The 17,769-nt window shown below is 38.4% G+C and overlaps 2 protein-coding genes across 3 annotated transcripts; both read left to right on the top strand.

The window, feature by feature from the left end:
• Positions 1–921: 921 nt before the first annotated feature.
• LOC102080215 (programmed cell death 1 ligand 1) lies at positions 922–8,704 on the top strand. Of its 2 annotated transcripts, none has more exons than XR_003218861.1 (3): positions 922–1,090; positions 1,512–1,598; positions 7,576–7,733. XR_003218861.1 is itself a non-coding variant. In XM_025905337.1 (3 exons), exons 1-3 carry the CDS (start codon positions 4,324–4,326, stop codon positions 8,344–8,346), a joined length of 606 nt encoding a protein of 201 aa, XP_025761122.1. In that variant the 5' UTR covers positions 3,900–4,323; the 3' UTR covers positions 8,347–8,704. The 2 variants fall into 2 exon arrangements, 1 of the variants encoding a protein (XP_025761122.1); XM_025905337.1 differs by lacking the exons at positions 922–1,090; positions 1,512–1,598 and adding exons at positions 3,900–4,396; positions 8,177–8,704 and having other exon boundaries at positions 7,576–7,938.
• Positions 8,705–11,910: 3,206 nt separating this feature from the next.
• LOC112846005 (piggyBac transposable element-derived protein 4-like) lies at positions 11,911–13,903 on the top strand. The gene is made up of 2 exons (XM_025905201.1): positions 11,911–12,349; positions 12,502–13,903. The coding sequence occupies exons 1-2, from the start codon at positions 11,911–11,913 to the stop codon at positions 13,869–13,871; spliced, it is 1,809 nt and encodes a 602-aa protein (XP_025760986.1). The 3' UTR covers positions 13,872–13,903.
• Positions 13,904–17,769: the final 3,866 nt, after the last annotated feature.

Below are 17,769 nucleotides of genomic sequence, written 5' to 3'. Positions count from 1 at the left end.
GTAAACAGTAACACATGAGAAGCAACCTGCAGAATGTATTTGTAGACAGGGATGTGACTATGACGCACGCTGGGGGTTAAACTGAAAGAGTTAATAAAGAAAGCTGATAATCACTGTCATGATCTGACCTTAATGAAATGTGACACTCTTCATGTGACTCACTTCACCACAACCACAAAACTGTTTTCATAGATTGCTTCAGATCTTTTTAGAGGAAATGTCAGTATTCAGAATAATTGGAAACAGAGACCAAACTGTTAATGAAATTAAGCTAAAATTGGCACTTTCATGTATTAAAACTAGTTCTGAGCATCCAGCTATCACACATGGTCATATGAGTCTTTAAAAGTTAAAATCCATCATTCTTGGACTTGGAGTTATTAAAAATAGTTTAATTTCAGTTTTTAACTGAAAAATATTTGTAGTATTTGTAGTACAAAAAAACAGCTGCTTTGTAATGAGACTTTGTACAGATGAAGGTATAAGAGGAAAAAGTTGTTACTTTCTGCTGCTCTGCTTTCACAAGGGGTCAGGGAACCTTCGACATAAGTCTTTTCTATGTTGTGTATGTTTAGTATTAAAAAATGAACCTGGTTTACTTTTATCATTATTATTATTAATTTATGATTATAGCATTCATACATAATTTCTACTGCTATTAGACCAAGTTCATCTAAATCCACGGACAGAGTTGAGGGGAAAGTCAGCACATTACTCCTGTGTTTGAAAAACAAATTCACTTCCTGTCACTGTCAGATCTCTGCTACTTTAGGTATGTTTGTGGTATTTGCTTGTCAAATCTACAGGCTCTGAGCCAATCACTTAAGAAGTCAGCGAATGTGGTTGCTAAGGTGATGCTATGAAGTCAAACTGGTCTAAGGTGTGTCATAGAAAACAGCTGACAGGGAGGTACGGGTTTGATTGTTGTTTGTGGCTTTGTAGTGCAGCCACTGACCAAACCAAGGTCACTATCATTGTTTGTTCACTTTTTTCTTTATTTCTTCTATTTGCTCTCAGTGGATAATATTTCCATTTCCATACTGATGATCAGAAGAGTGTTCGAGGGTTTCAGAGATTTCTCACAACAACAGTAAGTGTTTAAAATTACATTTGAGAGGTCATCTAGCAGGTCGACTGAAGTCTGTGAGCTTCAGATTCATTAACAGATTGTTAATGAATCTGTAAGTCCAGCTGAACCAGGATTAAATCTTCACTTTACTGGTTACAGATGAATGTCATGTCAAAAACACGTAAAGCGTTTAGTGGTTAAGCTTTTACTCAATTACTTTCAGAGGTAGGAAGTAGAAAGTACAAATATTTTGTTCCTGTACTTTGAATTTTCAGGTATCTGTACTTTACTTGAGCATTCATTTTTCAACAACTTTTTACTTCTACTCCCTACATTTTGAAACAAATATCTGTACTCCTGATACTTTCAGAAGAGACTCATTATTTCAAAAGTTTGTCTCACAGTGTCTTGTAGCTAAAGGTCGAGCTGCTGTATTTCACAGGGAGAGAAAAGACAGAGCTAGCTTCACTTAGAGATGGAGAAGATAAGAAAGAGGACGGGAGAGGAAGAAGAGAGCTTAGATTTAAAGGTAAGGACTGTTTGGTGTGATTTGATAAACTGGAAATTTTTACCCTACATGTAAGTCCCTGTGTTTTTAAACCAGATATTGAGTCTGTACATTTGACAAATAGTTAAAGGTTGCATCAGCTCTGGCCCTGGCAGCTACTAAAGTAGCGAAGGTGTGCTTGGATTGCTTGCCATCTGTGACAACCTACCCTAAGTCCAGAACGTGCTGCTGCACCTTTGCTCTGTAGCCAGACCACAAACCAAACCCCACCATGAAATTATTGGGAAATCTGATTCTTTTTCCACACACTGAGCAACTAATGGTGTGCCCTAGCTGTTCACTGGGTTTGTCACCTGGAGGCGGTTTCCAAGAGTAGGTGTCGTTTCATGGCAAAGAGAAATAAACAAATAATTTTCTTTATATTCAGTGACATTAATACCACAAAACATCATCCTTTAAATTGTATTTGCATTACTGTAAAAGTGAGCTTACAGCTATTCCCTTTAGGGGTCATCACATCTGCCTCCATCTCACCCTTTCTCTCTGCATGTCTTATACAAAAAAGTGTATAAATGATTACAACTGCTATTGTCATCATAATATCAACAAAAGTAAATAATTAAATACATACATAAATAACTTAGACTGTCTTGTCTGTAAGTCTTCCACCACCCAATTTTCTCCAGCTGTGTAATCAATTTCTATTTAGTCTCTTTTCAGTCACATTGATCATTGTGCACTGAGAAAATCAAACGTGACATAGAGGCACAGAGGACACAGGAAAAATGTCTTCAAATGTCTTTTTTATTTTACTCCCGCCCCCAAAAAAACAAACAAACAAAAAAAACAAAAAGCATTCAGAAAGACAAAGTAGTGGGCCGAAAGAGGTAAACTAAATATAACTCTACTTGAAAAGTAATTTCTGGAAATGTAACTAAGCAAAGTAGATGCAACTTCACTCAAACACTGACCTAAATACAAAGAGACAGCAGGGTAACCTTTATAGTGGTTTGCCCAAACCATTTACACACAATAAACAAAACAAAACAAAAACAAACTCCAATACAAAACAAGCACAAAAAACACAACTAAAACCTAAAAAAGAGTTTATGACAAGCACTTGATTGGTGCTGCTGAGCAGGCATTGTGGTTTCAAAGTCATCAGCACTTGGCCACGCCTTTTGCTCAGACAGGAAACAGCCACCTCCCCAAACCAGGTAACTCAAAGAAAGAGAAACATATTAATATAACAGAAACATTTTAGAAAAACCACACAATGCTATTATGGTTGCCCTTCATAATGTCACTGTTAGATTTAAGTACAGACATTACTGAATTATATTACTGAAATAACTGCAAACCACACTAATGAAGTGATTAAATGATTTTACCCATGTGTGGCTGATGTCATCACATATGTTAATTATAGTACAGTGTTCCAAAGTTTCTTAGTAACTTTTAATTACCAGGAAACTTAAAGTTGCTAAGGTGGGTCAGCAGGAAATCTCCAGTTTACTTTTTAAAGCAGCAGGCAAACTTATAGATCTGGAGATGTTAGTGCTACTATATCACTGTGTGCTAAGTACATGTTGTGGAGACAGGCAGAAATATGCTGCTCTGTTTCAAATGCCCAATAAGAGGGCATTCATCCATCCATGCATCCATCCATCTAGTCTCTTCTGCTTATTCTTTTCAGAATCTCCATTAGTGGGGATATTAATGCAGTAATGTTACTTAATTACTCACTGGAGAAACTAATTTGTTACACTATTTGTAAGATAGGTGTTACTCTGTCATGTGAGCTGAAACGCATTTTCATATAATTACCAGTTAAAATAAAGATGGGGCTACAGTCCCACACACTAACACAAATCCCAATCCTACTGAGAACACAAAATAAAACAGTGCAAAAAAGTAGAAACCCATTACATTACTATTTTACTGTAATATACTGTTATTACAGTAACATGTTCCAAAAATAATGCTTACATCCATCTGCATGTCCCAAACAGAAATATACAAGTGTGTCTGACTGTCAATTAAACCTGTCTGACTGATGTTTGTCAGCATCAAGTTAATAACTAAATAACCACTTTAACCTAAATCGCTGTGATAAGAACTAGTTCAGAAATCCTCTTGGGGCAAATTTGTTAGTAATTTTTCATTTATTAATGGATTTAATGAAATTCTAAAAAAGTGACCCACAAACCAAAGGTAAATGTTGTGCCTCAGCGCTACACCTAATGTGTTTAAGTAAGTCCAACTTTTAAGAAACTCTATTTTCTCCTCCTGTCATGTTTCATGTTCGTTACAGATCGGGGAGAAACGGTGTTTGTCCACTAATCCATTACGTACTTTCAAACACAGCTGCAGCAGTATGCTAGCAACCAAAATAATTACTGGGAGAATTTTGTAATCCTGTCGGAAAATTGTTACTTGGGATTTTTTCCCTAGCAACAGGTGATTGCCACGGGGTCGCTGAACAGCCAGTGTGACTCCCACTGTAGCAGCCATTTCCCCCGTTACTGCCATCAACCTGCAGGAGCTCCTCACAACCTATGGGGATTTTTGCCTGATGATCCGTGGTTAGCTGGTCGTTAGTGGCCCACTGTGTAACTTGGGTCTTAGCGCTTGTACTGTTTATTGGGTCGTACCTGAGTCATGTGACTAAAAATGACGTAAGTCACATGACTTCATCACCTGGAGAACCCACCTTTCCGTATTAGCTTGGAAGCTAAATACGGAAATGGCTCCTCGAACATTTGCTCCGCTTTGCTCCATTTCACTGTTGGTCGGCGTCTTCGTGTTTGTCTCAGCAGGTGAGATTTAACTTTTGGAAACTAAAAGAAACCCCCACAGAGATAAACAGAAGGAATGATGGTTTGTAAGCGTGTTTATTTTTTCTGTGCGAAATTTCATGATCACGTTCAGCTTTAGAAAGTGAAAGAAGCCCGAGTTCACGATCCAAGATGGCAGCGGTGCTCGTAAACATTAGTGAAAGTTTAAAATTTGTAATCTTAATCTTAAATCTGGGGTGGAAGCAGCCCAGACTAACCACTATTAATTAGCAGTTGTCGGTAAAGAAAGGAAAAAACAATTTGTTTTGCTCCTGAGCTACGGCGGAGGTCCCGCCCATGGACTCCATGAACGCCCCATGCTAGTTTATCACCCTGTGGGATAGTGGGCTACTCTGCTAGTTATTCATCCATAAGTGTCAAAGAGTTCCACGGTGAGATTACAATCCCAAGCAGTTTCCATTGGGAGAAACGTGTTGTTACTCATCCAAGTGACTTCTTCAGTCTCAGCTGACTGCAGGTTTCTCCAATCTTATAAACAGTACATTTGTACAATCACAGAAACCAGCCCACTAATGAACAATGGGCTGGGAGGTCACTTTCTTAAACATTAATATGCAATTGTCATAGCCAGTGATCAGAGACCAATGGTCAATGGTCATGAGTAACATTCATGGCCATTTGGGGAATGGCTGCAATCACAGCATTGTAAGATGGTGACAGTTGTACCCTTAGGCCCCCTCCTCGATTCAGAGATGGTCTTTCCCTTTTCACGTAAATGGCCTCCTTGACTCCGCGCTCAAATCAGCGTTCCTCCCTGTCCAGGATGTGTACATCCTCATCAATGAAAGTGTCCACTGGCCTGAAGGTGTGAATCAACTGTGATACCAAAAAAAGGATAGCACAAGCTCAAGTCAGCACTCAGAAACTGTCTGTTGCACACTCACATAGTATGGTATGTTTTGTAGAGAAGGATGTAACTATGAAGCAAGATTAAGAAGTTGGCAAGTTAACTGGAGTCGGTTTTTAGTTTCATGAAGGTGGCTCTTTTAATCGCCATGGTAACTTTCTGAACAAAAATCTCTATTTTCTCTGACTTTCTTTGGCATAAGCACTTTGTGTGACGCTGATTATCTGCTGAAGGAATATAAATTAATATATTTACCTTAATAATATCCTTAAAAGAGCCAAACAGTAGCCATAATAATAATGCTTTTTATTGTTATATTCTTTATAAAATGTTATCACCTGTCGTTCTGACAATGTCTCCAGTTGGAGAAAGTGATTGTCAATAGTTCCGGTTTCTAAGAAAGAAGAGTGAAACATGGGAACCAGCCACTTTTTTGTGAGCGCACACTGAGGCTGAAGCAGAAAGAGTTAACAAAGAAAGCTGATAATCACTGACATGATACTGGAGAGAATCAGAAAACTTTATGAATCCTAAAGGAAATTATGTCGTGTGTAATCCTTGGTATAGCAGATAACGTTGCACAGAGTGAAAAATCAGTTTTGATAATGAAACGTCATGCAGCCAACCATTCTGTCTTTTTCAAGTAAAAGTAGAACAATTATATTTCATGTGATCTGTGTGTTATTGATTTATTTAGTTATTTCTTTTCAACTAAAACATATTTATTGCAAGAGAACTGAAGACAAACTGAAACTTCAAAGAACAAACTTGTTTAGATGATCAGGTTTTGTTCTTTCTCAAATAATTAGACATGACACACAGGAACATGTACATGCATGGATGTAGAATAGTTTTAAATGGAGAGGCTGTAGCTTCCTGAAAAATGGAAAATAGCCAGCACAATACTCCTTTACTAAATACTTCAAAGGATGCAAAAGCTTTCCAGTTAGAAACAGAATAAACACATATTTATCTGTCCAGAAAAAAACAAAACAATGCAGGTAAAGCAGAAATATTTCCTGCTGTGTGTATATTTATGTTAATATTCATGAAACATGTTCACGATCAGAGACACAGATCAGTAGATTAATAAATGAGTGCACTGACTTGCCCAGGTGCTTGCTTCTTAAGTTGTGAGAGGTACGAGGCATTTTTAAAGTTAACTGCAGTGTTGACATTCTGATTTTGCTGGACAAAAAGAGAAATAAAAAACCCCCCAATCTAACAGCAATTTCCTGAAAAACAATTAAAAACAGAGCACGACTTTCTGCTCAGCAGATCGTGGCATCACCTCCAAATAGAGGCAACTGCTGCAGCAAATTGGTGGCATCTGAAGGTGCCACTCTAGGTACCAACTACAGCTACAGCTGTGACCTGTACCTCTACCTACTGCAGCATGAGGCTGGGTGGAGTCTGTGTGATGTTAACACAAACTCCACCCACTGAGAAGAACAAGTTTAAAGAGGAGTTTACAGTCCAGCAGAGGTGGTGCATCCACTGTTCAGGGACTGTCTGCATGCATGCAGAGAGCTCTGCTGTCAGATGTGATACAACCGGTCTGTGGGTCGTTCCTGCGTGTGTTGTTGTTGGTTCATCAGCCAACCGGAGGGAAAAGAGCAGATCTAACATAAAAAGAGCTGAAGTAAAAACAAGTGTGAAGAACAATGAAAAGTGTCTCTGCAGTCACAGATTCCTGTGTCATCCACTTCCACTAATGCACAGTCAGGATTTTGGAGGACTGCACAGGAGGACATCTGAGTGAGAACCCGTCTCTCCCTGCTGTCCAAACAGAAACATTTAAGCAGACACACACATAAATGAGGCTTTATGTGTGTGTCAATGTGATGTGTTGTAGTGTCAGGAGTCAGTATGCAGCTACAAAGCTTTTTGTTCAGTGTATACAAACAGCTGTAGCTCCATAAAGGCAGCATGCAGAGACTCACAGTGTCTTATAATGAGAGGCTGCTTTCTCTCACACATTATGTTCACTTATTATCAGCACATGTTTTTGTTCTGTGGAAGCTGCAGGAACTGTGGAACCTTTGTGATCGTGTGCTTTAAGCATTTCTGAGAAGTCCAGTTTTACAAACACTTTACTACAGTGGTCTCAGTTCAAAATTAGCTCCTTATTTATTGCAGCTAGGCAACAAAGTGAAACACTTATCCAGTAGAACATACTTTTAAAGCAGTGTCAGTGAAAATGAGGTTTGACACAAGTGACTTTCACTCTGATTGGTGGCTGTGAACAGTTGGACTTTGACCTTTAACCGCTGCTCTTTGTGGTTTCTTTCAGACCAGAGAATCATCCCAGCTCAGTCTGGACAGAGGAACGTAACTCTGCCATGTCGAGCTCCAGACAACAACGTTATTATTATTGTGGAGTGGAGCAGAGCTGACCTGGGAGAGAAATATGTGCTTTTGTTTCGGGATAAGAGGCTCAACCCAGAACAACAGCATCCATCTTTTAAGAACCGGGTGGATCTGCAGGACAGACAGATGAAGGATGGAGACGTGTCTTTGATTCTGAAGGATGTGACGGTTAATGACACTGGAACATACGAGTGTCGTGTCGTCCAGAGAGGAGCAAAGCGCCGGAAGAGAGCAATTTTAGATGATAAGCCCATCAGCATCATCTACCTTCATGTTGATCCTCCAGGTGAGTGAGTAGAGTTGAGTGTGTGTGTGATCAGAGGTGAAGCTGCTTCCTGGTTGTTGATGTTTGTTTCTAAAGATGTTGTTGATGAGACTTTGTAGAAAGCAGCTGGTCTGAGTGATGTGATCAGAGTGCAGTAGATAATGTCTGACAGCAGTTTGAAGAGGAAATGGATTCTGTTCTGTTCTTCACTCATCACCTACCTGACAGCTGACACCTCACACCTGTTTCTCACCTGCAGGTCAGACAGGAGGAGACACAGAGGATGGATCTGTTGGACTGATCGTTGGTCTGTCAGTTTCTGCTGTGCTTCTTGTTGCTGCTGTTGTTGGTTTCTTGATCTACAGAAAACATAAACAACCACATAGTCGGGATTCATACCAGCCTCCTGCTGAACTTCAGCCTGTTTAAAATGTCAGCTTAACTGTGATTCCTGTCCTTTGTTTTCAGTCTTGTCACTGAAAATATAAAAAGACAGAAATCAATAACACTAAACATCTACTAGGTACCTGTCAGACACGTCCAGATTTTATTTTGAATTTACATTTTACATCTGAAGAAAGGAAAAAGGTCATTGGATTATAGACAGTTAATGTCTGTCTGAAAGTCAGAATCCATTGATCACATATAACTTGTTTGCCTTCTTTTAATTTTAACATTTTTACATTTAAATGAAACCAAAACATTTCGTTGTAGCTGCAAAGTTAGACATTTCCTCCATTTGACCTGGAATGATTGAGCTTTATTGAACTTTACCTTCCATGAAGGAGCCTCTTTAGTCTGTTACTGTCCAATTTTTACTTTATTTTAGAGGGGTTTTTTTTATATTGGTCCTTTTTTCCCCCCTTTTCTTTTTGTATTTTTTCGGGGTTTTGTTTTGCTAATTTGTCCACTGCCAAAGTTTCACATATTTTTGCACTGAATGATTGTGTGTGTGTGTGTGTGTGTGTGTGTGTGTGTGACTTCAGACTTCCTGAAACTGGTGATGCAGGTTTTATGTCACCTTGAATCATTTAAAAATAAATGTAACCGTGTGAACTATGCTTGTTTCCACTTGTCATAATTACAGTCAGTTGTGCATGTATCTAGGAGAGTATTGGTTCAATATAACATGCTCCTTTATAGTGAGCTGTGCTTTTGTGTAGTTGGTCCAACCTGCATGACCATATCACACACTGTTCTTACCAACATCATAAACAGAAAATGTAAAAGATAAACAAGCCTTCGAGGTTTAATACAAAATAAAGACAAGAGGTTATTTGGAGGGTAAACTTGGCCGGATTATGGATTGAGCATTTAGTTGGAGGCCATCTAAGAGACAAATGAAAAAGACCAGAACTGTATTATCTCAAATATTAGATCTTAACTTGTATAACTAGAAAAATAAAAACTACATAAAACTTACAAAAGTGTAATTTTTCCATCAAGTAATTTTGGATGAAAATGTTGCTGTTAACTTTAAAATTAAAGATCTTCTGTCTGATAACATGCAAGCTAACACGGAGGTTAGCAGCTCACAATATGAACTCAGAGTTTGACTGGATCTAAATGAAGGAGCCAGTACATACCCTGCTGCACCTCACAGCCAAATGAGCAAATATCAAGAAACTATTTACTGTGGTACTGGCAGAAGGTGCTAAAAGGAGGAAAAAAATACCAAAAAAATCAAAATAATAAGTTTAGTTAAAGTTTGAAAAAATAATAATTAAGAAGGAATTATTGATAGAAAGCCAAAAGAAAAACATACTTTGAACATAATCATCAGAAAGGATACAAAGAACAAGTTGTTTACAGACCTCATCTCTCTCTCACACTCACACACACACACACACACACATTTATATCTATCTATATAGATAGATTTATATATGTTGATTTTAGTTAACACTTTAAAACAGTGTGGAGTTTTCTAGACCATGAGTTTGCAGGTATCCTTCCTCGCAGCATTAACATTTTCTACTACTTGCTCTTTTTCTTCTAAAATTTAAAAATGCCTAACTGTTCCACTTTGCTAAAAAGAACAGATGTTCTTTATGAAGGTCATCATTCTCACCTCTCATCAAGATTCCTAAAGACAATGTGTTGATCTCCTATCAAACTGGTTAAGGTAACTAGTGATTATGTGGTTCAGTGTATTTTTTGCTCCAGATGTTGATAATACAGTGGCTTGTAAAAGTATTCGGCCCCCTTGAACTTTTCCACATTTTGTCGCATTACAGCCACAAACATGAATCAATTTTATTGTAATTCCACACGACAGACCAATACAAAGTGGTGTACACGTGAGAACGAAAATCATACATGATTCCAAACATTTTTTACAAATAAATAACTGCAAAGTGGGGTGTGCGTAATTATTCAGCCGCCTTTGGTCTGAGTGCAGTCAGTTGCCCATAGACATTGCCTGATGAGTGCTAATGACTAAACAGAGTGCACCTGTGAGTAATCTAATGTCAGTACAAATACATCTGCTCTGTGACGGCCTCAGAGGTTGTCTAAGAGAATATTGGGAGCAACAACACCATGAAGTCCAAAGAACACACCAGACAGGTCAGGGATAAAGTTATTGAGAAATTTAAAGCAGGCTTAGGTAGTGATGGCCAAATGAATTTGTCTGAAGCACTGAAGCTTGAATGGAAAAAGGGTTCATTACTCGAAGCTTTTCAACACAGTCCTCTCTGGTGACATCTGGTGGCCAAAAATATGAAGTTGAATCCACAAAATAAAACAGACTGCTTCATTATGATTGCTCACTCTACAGAGTGGAATTCTGTGTGAATGTGTATTTTTTTTTGGGGGGGGGGGGATTGTTGTTTATTTGTTTAATAAATAACTTTGACCAGTAAACTTTCCTTGTTTAAACATGCACCACAGTGTGGTCTGTCTTGTGACTTCTTGATCTTGGTAAATACATAATTGAAAAATACCATGTTACATATAATATGCAATGCATATGTAATAATGTACACCACTTTATGGAGTATGCTTCAGCTGTGAGGTCCCGCCTCCATGTACTTATGCAATTAATTGCCGGACAGGTATATTTATAAATAATTAGAATTAGAATTCAACTTTATTGTCATTGCACATGTCACAGGTACAGGGCAACGAAATGCAGTTTGCATCTATCCAGAAGTGCTTTAGTGATATAGATATATTACAATATATATTAGCAATAATAGAGATGTGTAAGTATATTACAGAAATGGGTCTATTATGGTATGTTATAATGTACACGGTGTGAACTATATTATGAATATTCTATAACTATAAGTATGTACAGGCTGTAGTGAGTACAAGCTATGTACAGGCTATGAACAGGATATAAATATGAAATAAAAACTATACAGAAATCTGAGATATACAGTTATACAGAAATGTGAACTATGTAAGTTATAAACAGTTGTAGGATTGAAAAATTATCATATGTACAGAATGATATTCACACAGAACTATACAGTAGTGCAGTTAGGATAATTGTGATAGTGATAAAGTGCTAGTGGTTGTGGGTGTATGTAATAATATATTAGGGAAATTTTCCTATACATATTTTTGACATGGGGTAGAATTGATTGTGAACTGGAAAAGGGAAAACCGTTATGAACTTGCAAATTAAAAACATGATGCATTTAAAATAACCCTTTTTCATTTTTATTTAACCTTCTTATTATGTTAAGGGTCAATTTGACCCATTCCAGTTTTTGTGTGTACCAAGGTACTGGTCATCCTTTCTTTTTCTTCATGAAACCTTATGACTTTTCCTTATCTGGGGTCATGATTTGGTGTGTAAAATATGGACACTTTGATGTGTCCTGGAATGTCTCTGCAGTCTTTGTATACAAAGATGATGTTGCGGGTCATTTTGACCCGCACACTTTTATGTAAGTAAAAAGTTGTTCAGATCCAAAATAAACATTTCCCTTTGATGTACTTTGTTTTGACTGCTTGTGAATATACATTCAGACCCAGGTGTGTATGCAAGAAGCTTTCTCTCCCCTATTCTTGTCCCTGTTCTCATGTCATTTCAACACACCAAAAGTGAGCTCCAGGAGGTTGACGACTGAAGAAGCTTTATCACTGCTTTTCAACTGGGATAGTGATGAAGAAGAAGATGTTTCAGAGACTGAGGATCTTTCAGAGGCCGAGGACAATGTTATTGATGATCCAGACTGCCAATTTTCAGACGAGGAGGAGGATTCTGAGGGAGAGTGTGTCGCCATCTCTACATCAAATGAAAACCAAGGAATGCAGCAATCACAATCCACAGAGGAGACATGGACATCTCAAGATGGTAATATAAAATGGTCATTATCACCACACCGAAGTCAAGGCAGGCTGTCATCTTCTAATGTCATCAAAATGACTTCTGGTCCTACAAGATTTGCCATCACACGAGTTGATGATATTGATGTCAGTGTGCCCCAGGGTGGCTGTGGCTACAATGTAGCTTGCCATCACCAGTGTGTGAATGTGTGTGTGAATGGGTGGATGACTGGATATGTAAAGCGCTTTGGGGTCCTTAGGGACTATTAAAGCGCTATATAAATACAGGCCATATTCAATCAGCATTTCAACTCTTCATATCCCCTCCAATAGAGAGGATCATACTGGACATGACTAACCTGGAAGGGAGGCGTGTATTTCAAGAGAAGTGGAAGCCACTGGATCGGACTGACTTGCATGCTTATATTGGAATTCTGATATTAGCTGGAGTACATAGGTCCAAGGGAGAAGCAACTGAAAGTCTATGCAATGAAGAGAATGGAAGGCCAATCTTTCGAGCAACAATGTCTTTGGAGACATTTCTCAAGATATCTCGTGTGATCAGATTTGACAACCATGAAACCAGAGCTGGTCGACGTGAAAGAGACAAACTTGCTGCAATCAGAGATGTATGGGATAAATGGGTGGAAATTCTACCTTTGTTGTACAACCCTGGTCCCCACGTTACTGTTGATGAGCACCTTGTCCCATTCAGGGGTTGCTGTCCTTTCCGACAGTATATGCCCAACAAGCCGGCCAACTATGGCATCAAAATATGGGCAGCCTGTAATGCAAAATCTAGCTATGCATGGAATATGCAAGTGTACACTGGAAAGCTACCTGGAGGAGCATCTGAGAAGAATCAGGGGATGCGTGTGGTGCTGCAGATGAGTGAAGGGCTGCAAGGGCATAACATCACCTGTGACAATTTCTTTACATCCTACTGGCTTGGAGGGGAACTTCAGAAGAGAAAGCTGACTATGTTGGGAACAATCAGAAGAAATAAGCCAGAACTTCCCAGTGAAATTTTGAAGATGCAGGGACGATCTCTGCATTCCTCATTATTTGTTTTCACTGAGAAAGCAACAGTTGTTTCATATTGCCCAAAGAAAAACAAGAATGTTCTTGTCATGAGCACAATGCACACAGATGCATCTCTGAGCACAAGAGATGACAAAAAACCACAAATGATCCTAGACTACAACTCCACCAAAGGAGGAGTCGACAATCTTGACAAAGTCACAGCGACATACAGCTGCCAGCGCAAGACAGCTCGTTGGCTCTTGGTAATTTTCTACAACATTTTGGATGTGTCTGCTTACAATGCCTATGTCCTGTGGACTGAAATCAACCAACATTGGAATGCGGGCAAATTGTATCAACGTCAGCTTTTCCTGGAAGAACTGGGAAAAAGTCTTGTCACTCCCAAGATCCAGATGCGAGTCAGACCAGCTCGATCCCCAGCAGCAGCAGCTGTCATTGAAAAGGTCAAGTGTGCACCATCCAACCAATCTGCAGTGGATTCAGTGGAACCAGGTATAAAGAAACGGAAAAGATGCCAGATCTGTCCCTCACGAGAAGACATTAAAACAAGCACTGTTTGTGAGAAATGCAAAAGGTACATCTGCAGAAAGCACACAGTTACATTCTGTCCATCATGTGGACAAAATTGAAAATGTTGAACACTGAAAAACTGAGAAAATCAGGCAAGTTAAAAAGAAATGTGTTTGTAAAGAAGGGAAAACTTTTACTAAATTGTTCTTAAAAAGAGTTATGGTAATTCAAACTGTGTTGCATGTCTGTGTTCTAAATGTTTTTCTAATGGAAAATAAAGTTGCTATTGTTTTATTGCAGTTTTTTGACAATTCTGAGTGGATTTACACAGTGCGGGTCATTTTGACCTGCAACATAATCAATGTGATTTTTTTTCAACATAATACAAGGGTTAAGAAGAGAATTTGTTCCACTGTGCGATGGCCGAATCTGTTCCTTTTTGTGGAGATAATTTCTCCTGCCTTAAGGAAAATCCCTTCACATGGCACAGAAGAGGCTGGAGTGCAGAAACTGGTAGAGATGCAGTTATACAGTCTACCTGGGCCCCACAAACTATCAGCTAAAGAGAATAAATAAATTAAATTGCTGCACATTTTGCAGACTAACATTTTAAGATTATTTAAAAAATAAAATATATCTTTTTATAACATTAAATGTAAAGAATCAAATGTAAGTCTTCCTAAAGTTATTTAATGATATTTATATTATGAAAAGCAGATTTTTGACAATTTACATTTTTCCCGTTTTCAGATAAAATAAACAAGAACAAAACAAATTCAAACAACAAGAACACAAAGCTGAAAAACCACCCGACTGACCAAAATCAACTCAAAATACTCCCACACAACAGAACCTCCTCTATTCCTCGCTGGCTCCATATCTCTCAGCAATATCAGTGGTTTCCTATCTCTCACCATCAAAACACTCCACAAATCCTGCAAATGATTCACTTTCTTATAAACCACTGAATCAGGTACGTTCTAAATGAAGCTTCGGATGTCACTGATCATGTGAATCTGGCCAAACGAATCAAGCTTCGACACAGTGCTTCTGAAGCAGTGTGTTAATTTTCTTGACACATGCACCGGAGCGTCAGCTTCAAATAGGCCAACAGGCTTAGGCTACAAAAAGATTTCCCAAGCCTTGAACATTCCACGGAGCAATGTTCAAGCAATCATTCAGAAATGGAGTTCATTCGGAAATGAAGGAGTATGGCACAACTGTAAACCTATGGGGCGATCGTGGCTCAAGAGTTGGGAGTTCACCTTGTAATCGGAAGGTTGCCGGTTCGAGCCCCAGCTTGGACAGTCTCGGTCGTTGTGTCCTTGGGCAAGACACTTCACCCGTTGCCTACTGGTGGTGGTCAGGGGGCCCGGTGGCGCCAGTGTCCGGCAGCCTCGCCTCTGTCAGTGCACCCCAGGGTGGCTGTGGCTACTATGTAGCTTGCCATCACCAGTGTGTGAATGGGTGAATGTCTGGATATGTAAAGCGCTTTGGGGTCCTTAGGGACTAGTAAAGCGCTATATAAATACAGGCCATTTACCATTTACCAAGACAAGGCCGTCCACGTTACTTGTAAATCTGGACGCTACAGCTTTAAGCAGCTGCGTGCTCCCACGGGCGGTAATCACGATCACTGTCTAGCACAACACCTGGAGCTCAGGGGGCAAAACAATCGCATGAGTGCTGCTGTTTGACTGAGGAAGAATAAAGTAGTCGTGGTAAGCCAATCACATGACCACTTAAAGACAAAGCAACAAGGTGCCAGTTTTTAAATTGTGTTGATAGGCCACGTAAAACCAGAGTCATGATAAACAATATATACGCGGCGTTTTTTCCTCAATAGTTTCATCACGTTTACTGTCTAAGGACAGTGCTAGCAAGCGCTCTCTGCTTATGACCAAAAAAACAAAACAAAAACAAAACAGGAGTGACGAGAGAGAGAGGGAGAGCAGGAAAAGAGAGAGAGATAGTTTTGAGACATGAGAGATTTGTGACGTTTAGCGTGTTTGGAGTGTGTAGTTAATGTGTTGTCTTGTGTAGTTAGTGTGTAGTATTGTGGATAGTTTTGTGTTGTGTGTCAGAACAATGAGGCGACTGCTGTCTCCAGGTAGAAACAGGAGTGATACACCTGCTGCTGTCAGACCTGCAGGTATCAGGCTGTGATGTTCTCCTTTATAGTGGACAGAAATAATTTTTTTGGAGTGGCACAAATAATTTGTGTGGCATCTTATTGAAGAACAGCTGATTGTTATGTAAATAGTTTGAAATTGTTATTTAAAAAATCAAGATAAAAGGTAAATGGATGCAAATAACTTTGTTGTTTGCAAAACTTGTGCATATGATTTTAAAATTGACAATTTATATTTGCATTTAAAGTTATGAAATATGATTCATTAAACATGTTTGTGGTTGTTACAGTAAAAAATATAACTTTTCTACTCCGATTTTATGTTTTGTTGTCTGATTTTAGATCAATTGTGTTAATACAGTTTGTCAAAATGAAAACATAACTGTAAATTCAGATACATGAGGTTGTGCTGAAAAGGATGATACCAAACAAGGCAAAGTAAATAGTTTTTAAAGGTAAAATGTGGAGAGAAAATCAAAAGTAGTAAAAAATGGCCAATTATATGCTGGACCCCAGAGGGTTAAACGTTTTTTAAAGTAACACAATAGTTACTTTTCCAGTAATTAATTACTTTTAGAATATTGTAACTCCGTTAATAACTCAGTTACTTTTTTGAAGTAGTAACTAGTAACTATAATTAATTACTTTTTCAAAGTAACTTGCCCAACACTGCTTGTATCCATATTAGTGTTTAAAGTCCAACATCTCCCTCTAGTGGCCATATATAAACAGGGGCGGATCTAGAGAAATTTTCTTAGGGTGGCATGAGGGTGGCAAAGAAATCAAATGGGGTGGCAAAATCAAAGCCTTTTTTTTTCCAAACACATATGCAGGTGGTTACATATGGTTAAAATGGTTCAAATGCAGTAAGTATACACGTTTTTCATATAAATATAGTATATAACTTAATTATTGTCTGTAGCCCACATAATTACACACTTTAGTTACATAAAACATGTAAGTTTTGATGTTATGTACTGTATAGCCTGTATAATAAATAAATATGTAGCCCAATAAGTATAAAATCCAGAAAGTTACACAACATGGGGCGGTTCATTTACAAACACAAGTCTAACTTAAGTTTCACTGTTTTTTGTTAGAAAACAATCACATTGTTACAGCTTAAATTACACAAAATGTCAGTAATCTGCACTGTCATGAACAAAAATTTAAACCTAATTTTTCATGATTTGTTGGATTCACCCACTGAGGTCTGAAATACAACCGGCCATTTTTGACTCCTTTTGAGTTTACGTTTGTATTTCACCCTCGAGTTGTTTCATTTTATTTTTCCCCCTTTCCTTGTTTGGTATCATTCTTTTCAGCTCAACTGAATTTAGTTGTTTTTTTCACTGACATACTGCATTAGTAATACTGATCTGAAATCACACAAAGAACTTAAAATCCTAGTAGTATTTCTTACTGTAAAAAACAAAACACAGACATGTTGAGTAAATTTTGATAACTTGAAATGCAAATACAAATTGTACATTTTGTAAACAAACACAAGTATTTATCTAAAAATGCAGCCAATACACCTGCCGTTTTTTTCATTTTGTACAACCATTTAAAAATATTACTAAAACTAAAATGAGAGAACAATCAGGTGCTGCAATAAGATGCCCCACAAATGATGTGTGCCAATAAACAAAAGTTTGTCCACCAAAAGACAGAGGAGAACAGCACAGGGACAAACCTGCAGGCCTGACAACAGGAGGGGTATCACTCCGCTGGTTTTCTACTTAGTGACAGTGTTTACGTTGCAAATGTGCCTTTGTGACATTCATTAGTGCCTCACTGACACACAAAACAGCGACTACACAAGACAACACAACACACTAAGTATACACTCCACACTAAACGTCACAAATCTCCCACATCTAAAA

The sequence above is a fragment of the Oreochromis niloticus genome, linkage group LG3 (genome assembly GCF_001858045.2).
Source record: "Oreochromis niloticus isolate F11D_XX linkage group LG3, O_niloticus_UMD_NMBU, whole genome shotgun sequence".
NCBI classification, from domain to species: domain Eukaryota; kingdom Metazoa; phylum Chordata; class Actinopteri; order Cichliformes; family Cichlidae; genus Oreochromis; species Oreochromis niloticus.
This window is presented reverse-complemented; position numbering and strand designations above follow the sequence as displayed.